At 36.4% G+C, this 7,624-nt stretch overlaps 1 protein-coding gene across 1 annotated transcript in view; it reads right to left on the minus strand.

Annotated features, from left to right (window-relative positions):
- LOC108678241 (conserved oligomeric Golgi complex subunit 8) overlaps nt 1–6,618 on the minus strand; it is a gene marked incomplete at its 5' end in the record, with an annotated part of 14,375 nt that extends 7,757 nt beyond the window's left edge. Inside the window, 8 exon segments of the mRNA XM_018166610.1 lie at nt 209–372; nt 1,420–1,537; nt 2,402–2,497; nt 3,219–3,341; nt 4,099–4,251; nt 4,795–4,919; nt 5,584–5,655; nt 6,460–6,618. Of these exon segments, the coding sequence (XP_018022099.1) occupies nt 209–372; nt 1,420–1,537; nt 2,402–2,497; nt 3,219–3,341; nt 4,099–4,251; nt 4,795–4,919; nt 5,584–5,655; nt 6,460–6,514 (906 nt within the window).
- Between the last annotated feature and the right edge of the window lie 1,006 nt (nt 6,619–7,624).

Genomic DNA, 7,624 nt, shown 5'->3' on the forward strand with positions numbered 1-7,624 from the left:
ACCCTGTGCAGCACCACGACGCTGCAGGTGCTGGTGCGGGGTAACAACTCACCCTGTGCAGCACCACGACGCTGCAGGTGCTGGTGCGGGGTAACAACTCACCCTGTACAGCACCACGACGCTGCAGGTGCTGGTGCGGGGTAACAACTCACCCTGTACAGCACCACGACACTGCAGGTGCTGGTGCGGGGTGACCACTCACCCTGTACAGCAGCCAGGACTGGAGGAGGGCAGGCAGGTAAGCGTCGTGGGGGCCGCGGTGGGCGGCGCCATAAGGCACGTCGTCGTCAGAGAAGATGGCGCGGTACTGCGTCACGACGTCAAAAACGTGCACACGCGCGCACTCCACCGTCGCCGCCAGGTGCTGGTACGCTGCGCACACGAATACGTGTCAGCACTAATTTTTACATCATTGTGCAGTTGTCGCTTATACACGTAATACTGCACCAAGAAGTCACATATAGGGTTACGAAAATATTTAAATAATATACGTACACATAAGAATTAAACCCGAATTAGCGTAATAATCACGAATCATATTAACTATTGTAGCGCTATTCACGAGTGGTTCTTTTAAAAAAGTACAGATTTCAAGTCAAAGTACTTAACGAAATCTGAAATCTTACATTAAAATTTCTTATTTAAAAATAAAAAATTACTCACTAGGGCGCTGCACTTTTCAGTGCAAACGTGCACAGGTAAATTAATTAAGAAAAGTAGATTCCGAATAGGACAGCTAAGTAAGTAGTAAAAAGTCATGTGACGTCAGAAAAACGCTCGCTAATATGCACTGCGTACAATTCATTTCATCTAGTACATGAGAAGATACTCCTGCCTTGCTCAGTCACTTTGACAAAAACTCCGGGAAGCAGCAAATTAGCGTAGCAAATTTGACACGTTAGCAAGCAAGCAAATTATGTGCGCAGTGCATACAAATTAATTGATCAACTATGGAAGATTATTTGTGCACATGAAGAGTTTGTGCAGGATAAGCCCACAATGATTTTTTAAGCTCACTGCACTTAAGACGTCGGGGTAAACAATTTTGTTTAGAAGAAATTAGGCAAGGCAAAAACGAATCAAATTTACTAGGCAGAAATTGACGCCAATTTACTACGGTACTCGTTCCTATCCTCATCATAGGTGGGCAGGGCAGCAAATCTAGTAAAAAGTTATGTGAAGTTATATGAACATATGCCAATGCTCACTGGGTACAAATTTAACACATTGAGTTCTGTGCGACCCATGCTAAGTTAAAAAAGGAATATTATGTCAACAGCAACAACATACCGGTCGTACCAGCGGTATGAAATACGCCTTGAACACGACATAGCCGCACTTAACGTGTACGGGTAATAATTAAGTTCAAAAGATTATTTGTGTACAAGAAGAGCCTCTGCTATTAAGTCTCTGACTGACGGTCATGCGCAGGCAGCGCAGCGAGGGCTGCGGTCATCCATGCGTCCCGCGCATGTAAGAACTTCATGCGCAGCTGGCACTCCGTGAACACGTCCAGCGTGCGCATCAGACCAACAACCTGCCGCGTGAGATAGCATATTTAATAGGTTAATCTACTAGGTAATTAAAAACTTGATTAATCAGGATTATTGTTGGTCTTAGGCGAGAGGGATAGCAGATTTATATTTATCTTAAGGCGTGAGCGATGGCAAATTAATGATGGCTTTGAGATAATGGAGGACAAGATGTAAATGAATAGCTTGAAACATTAGGAACAGCATGGAAGCTTACAACATTAAGAACAGCAGGTAAGGCTAACTTTAAGAACAACAGGTAATTTTAACCCTAAGAACAGGTAATGTTAACCTTAAGAACAGGTAATGTTAACCTTAAGAACAAGAGGTAATGTTAACCTTAGGAACAAGAGGTAATATTACCCTTAAGAACAGGTAATGTTAACCTTATGAACAACAGGTAATATTAACCTTAAGAACAAGAGGTAATGTTAACCTAAAGAACAACAGGTAATGTTAACCTTAAGGACAAGAGGTAATGTTAACCTTAAGAACAACAGGTACCTAATGTTAATTTTAAGAACAAGAGGTAATGTTAAACTTAAGAACATGAGATAATGTTAACCTTAAGAACAAGAGGTAATGTTAACCTTAAGAACAAGAGGTAATAGTAACCTTAAGAACAACAGGTAATGTTAACCTTAAGAACAATAGGTAATGTTAACCTTAAGAACAACAGGTAATGTTAACCTTAAGAACAACAGGTAATGTTAACCTTAACAACAACAGGTAATGTTAACCTTAAGAACAACAGGTAATGTTAACCTTAACAACAACAGGTACCTAATGTTAACCGTAAGAACAACAGGTAATGTCAACCTTAAGAACAAGATGTAATGTCAACCTTAACAACAACAGGCAATGCTAACCTTAAGACACTGCGGCAGGGAGGCCTCAGTTCTGAGTTGGGCCAGGAGCTGGGACAACATCTGCTGGCTGGACGCCTGCACCTCCCGCACGATGCTCTGTCATATATCAATAAATTAGATTACATTAATTGATTTATATCACATAAATAATAGAGAATATAATGTATTTTTTATAATAATATGTACATACACAATACATGTATACAATTAATTATATTCATTGAATAAATGGAGTATTTGAGTACTTTATATTGTTAGTTGTGAAATTTAACTCCTTAAAATTTACCTGTATAGAAATGTGGCAGTTACTTCTATTAAAAAATCTTTAAATTTGCATAGGAGGTCATATAAGGGAATAACACTTGGAGTACGGTGAATTATATAAGGTTGACACTTCTGTGTAAATATCTAGAGCGTTTTCCCAAAATTTCAATACACTACCCATTGAAATTGCTTCAAGCAAAGAGAACGTATGAAATATAGACAACAAAAGAAAGAAAACAGCGTTATCCAAGTCTGTGTACTTGCAGCAACGAAGCCAAGATGTGCTCAAAATTACCAGTACCCGCTCCAGCGTGGCCTGGGACTGATCTGTCCAAAATGCTTACCAATGATTTCAAGCATACCGAGGTAAAATAAAAATGTTTTCTTAGTTATATACCGTATCATTTTTGCGAGTGTTCTCCTCAGATATTTTGTGCTTTTCAAGCATGCAATAATAAAATAATAATAAATTTATTATTATTTAGTTTCAATTTTACTAAAATTTAGTTTAAATAATTTATTGAATGAAATTAATTAGCACAAGACACCTCACCTTAATGATAGGGATAGAACCATGGCGCTTCTCGAGCCGCCGCACATACGCTATGATCTCCAACGCCTCGTCGTGGTAGCCGTTACGTACGCACGTGTCCAGCAGCTGGGATAACTCCAAGATCTGGAATTGATCAACAGATTAATTATAATCAACGCATAGATCATGAGTGGCGCAAAGGTTAACATCACTAATTGCTACACAGCTCAAGAGTAGTGCTCGGTTGATGGCACAAGATTAATGTTAATCATTGCATAGATTAAAATTAGTGCAAAGATAACATCAATAATCACTACACAGCTCAAGAGTAGTGCTCAGTTGATGGCACAAGATTAATTATAATCGCTGCATAGATCATTGCAACGATTAACATCACTAATCGTTATACAGCTCAAGAGTAGTGCGAGGATGACAGCACTAGATTAACTATAATCACTGCATAGATCAAGAGTAACTAGTGTGAGTATGACGGCACTAGATTAATCATAATCACTGCCTAGATGATAAGAAGTGCAAGGATGATGGGAACGGATGAAGTAGGGGGAGGATGATGTGTGGGAAATAATAATCCTTTTTACTGTCACTGCAACATGATAAGCCACAAAAATTAAAGTGGTAATACTACAACAGAAATGCTTTTTGATATATAGGTAAGATTGAAAAATAAACTTTCAAGAAACATTATGCTATTGTTTTAATTTACAGACCAAATGCAACAAATGCAAAAGCATTGACCAGTACTGAGTAAACTTGAAAATAAATGAATTTCAAATGACTGATATTAAAGTTTAAAAACCTCATTTCAGTAATGAGCGAATTGAGAACCAATTTGATGAAAACAAACAAAAAAGAAAGCAAGAAAATATTGTAGGCAGCAGACCTCCAGAAGTTGTGTGTGCTTAGCAAGAGTGGTGGAGTTGAGCTGCCGGCTGGCAAGGAGTGAGCGCGAAGTGTTGACGAATCCATCTAGAGTTGAGTGCAGAGAAGCAACGCTGTCCGAAGTGTGGCTCAGCTGATTCTCCAGTGATGCAAGCTGTAATTAATTCGTGTTTAAAATACATTCTTATTCACAGTTAGATATAGGTAGGTAAATTAGCACTGTCAATCAATAAAGCAAACTACAATAAAAATTCTTGCAACATTCTAATGTTCATGGCAATCATTAATTTTGCTTAAGAATAATAGTTTGCAGGCTTGTTGACTTGCAAAGCAATAAGATACATGTAAACAGTTAAAAACGTTAAAATTAACTTATTCATCTAAAAAAGGGTAAGATTTCTTGTTCACTAATGGGCATCATTTTAACAGTAGGAGGCTTCATCTACTACAACAGACAAGATAGCTACAGTACAATTAGTTTCTGTGTCGTACAGAACAGCTGGAAGGCAATAGAGTCTACCATATACCATATATGTGCATCCTGCAATACATATACCATATACCATATACGTGCATCCTCTAGTACCTAATTAATATGAAAATTTCATCAGTAATACTAGTATATTCTGCTTGATGAAGCAATAAATGATATCATGAAGAAGCAAATAAGCAACAGCACACTTTATTATAGTCCCACCTGAGAGTGTAGAGACTTGGAGCAATCAGAAGCATGTATGAAGGTAAGGTACTCTTTGTATGCCAATTCTTTTGTTTGTTCCAAAAGCGATGCTTGCTCATCTTTCAGTGCATCACATTCACTACCTGTTGAGGGTAGGATTTAAATTAGGTTTTATTACAAGGTTGCTGATCGGTCAAGATCGCTTAGATTTGAGCAGTGACTAAGGCGATTGAGACACACAAGTAATTGTTAACAATTTTCATTGAAATTGGCAAGGTAGCAGGGTGGTTAAAAACTTATTGCGTATGCATATCTAGCCTTGGCCTTCTCTTCAACACAACACCATCACCACCATAGTTTATACATCACAGAACTTCCTGTAGAATTTTGGGGTGGAATGAGCAAGAGTTGAAATAGTTAAGATTTTTTTTGCCAATATAATGACCCATTGGGAATATTTATAATACAATATAATTTAGTACAGTAATTTATATAACTAGTACATATTTATACAGGTTGTAACTTTAATTTAAAGGTTTTGCAAAGGTGAGAAAAAATTCATTAGTTGGTCATTATGTAAATGAGATGCAGAATTTCCTAACCCAGACATGAGGATATGTAATTTCAATTGATCAATTTTTGAATAAACAATCTATTACCATTTTTTTAATACTGAAAGAAGTAGTTTTATCATTCTCTAATAGTTTTTTTAAAATAAGCCTTGACATAATATTGTTGTGCTGGATGATCTCAGAGCACAAAATAGATTTGAGTGGAGCACAAAATCTTTGTGTACAACAAACTTACTCAGCTTTTGAAGTCCACCAGAAGCGAGATGTTTGATGTATGCAGAAAAATCATCAGACTCAAGCCAAGAAGCTGAAAACAATGCTTTGATTAAAACACAAAAAAAAGGGAGTAAATTGGAACATATGTAAACACAACCAGAAAAAAGTGACCTAAATTTTACATACAATTAGTATTTGAAAGCTTAATAGAAAGTAGGTAACTTTTAAGTATTTTCAAGATCGGTTAGAAGCATTGTAGGTATATGACCAAGCTGTTTTGACCGTTCCACATTTAAACTTTTTCCATGTGCACCAACCTATGAAGTATTCAAAAAAAACTGCATTACATAAAGCTTTTATTTACTTGCAGAAAACCTACATCATTACATGCATCAAGATATTTATATTGATGGAGTCACATGACTGGCTGCAGAGCATGGATGAACGAATTCATTATTATGAAAGACAAAAAATTAAAGAACATGTTAATGCACCTTTATTTTTCAATTGATTCCAAATGAAAATTGATCTCAAAAATTCTTTGCAATTCATTTTTAAAATATTTATACTACAAGATATTCAATTTAATAATGTACCTAATGAAGAATTTTCAATGATGAGCAAGTCCTATACAAATTACAAATACAGTAAACACAGGATGACAGGAAGTGTCATCCTGTGTATGACAATGTCACAGTGGTGACACAGTGACACTGTCAACAGTGTCACAGTGGTTAGTATATCTGATTTCTTGCTCTATTAATTTAATTGATAAATCCAGCTAAATAAAATTCATTTACACAACTACAAACTGTACTGTCTGTGCATCTGTCTGAGAAGGCCCATAGACTTAAGCATTTCTATTTACTAGTAAAGAACAAGCTGACAAGCTTACCTGGCACTCCATCTGGCATCAAAACATTTAACAAAGATTCTTCACATACATTCATGGTTACTGGATAAATTTGATTTTACTTTAACATGAAAAAATGAATATCAAATCCTCAGTTCTAGCTAAATTGGAATCCTTTTCCAATCTATGAAAGAAGCATCATGCTAGTAGTATTGTAGTAACCTATTTTCCAGACTATACATTTATTATATACTTCAGATTTCAGAAGTTCAGAATTAGGGTAAATGCGGTATATTCCGACATCGTAGGTAATTCCGTCACCTCTCCAGCTTTTCCTTTATATTAAGCTTTGTTTTAGTTCCATGCGTTCATTGATGGTTGAAATGGTGACGTCATACATTTGCGTGTCGAAATACTGCAAAAACACTACCAAATAGTGAATAACTGTTTTTATAGGAAGAATATTATGGTTTGAGACTTTTAAATACGTCTGTGAATATATTAGGAATCCTTTAAGTATACTTGTATTCACTGATTTCAAGTCGTAAATAAATTAATAGATGATTAAGTTGAGATGTTGGATTTAGACACATGAAAACTAATTCCGACACAACTTGAATTGGACACACACAGATCGTTCAAAGCTTTGTACAAAAATTGAAACTTGCTTAATTAAAAGCCTAATAGCTGTTAATTAAAACTTAATTAAGTAGTGTTCAATATTCGTTAGTGTTCTAATTCAAAGCCGTGTTGTCTCCCAATACAGCTCACACAGCAAACGGAATTCGAACACGTGGATGTCGGCAATACGTATCAGTTAAATTTGTAGCGCTGACGCAATACGACTCACCACGTGTCCAATATTGCCACACAAAGTGACGGAATATAGGGATTTGGTAGGTTTCCATTCTAAAGGCTTTTTAATAAATATGGCAAGTTGGCAACATTTTGTGACGTTTCATCGTTGCTGACGCGTAGTGAAGTGTTTTGAAAGTCATGTGAAGGCAACAGAACTTACGTAACGCATACGGTTTTTTTTATAGTTTTTCATTTCTCAATGCGTCCTTAATGTGTCAGAATATACGGCATTTACCCTACTACATTTATACTGGAAATAAAACAATTTATATTTTCTTCAGACTTCAAATGAGCAAGACCAGGGTCAGAGAGACCAGAAAGTTAGCAAAATTTGAAGATCTTTGCCAAG

This window comes from Hyalella azteca, unplaced genomic scaffold (genome assembly GCF_000764305.2).
Source record: "Hyalella azteca isolate HAZT.00-mixed unplaced genomic scaffold, Hazt_2.0.2 contig493, whole genome shotgun sequence".
NCBI classification, from domain to species: domain Eukaryota; kingdom Metazoa; phylum Arthropoda; class Malacostraca; order Amphipoda; family Hyalellidae; genus Hyalella; species Hyalella azteca.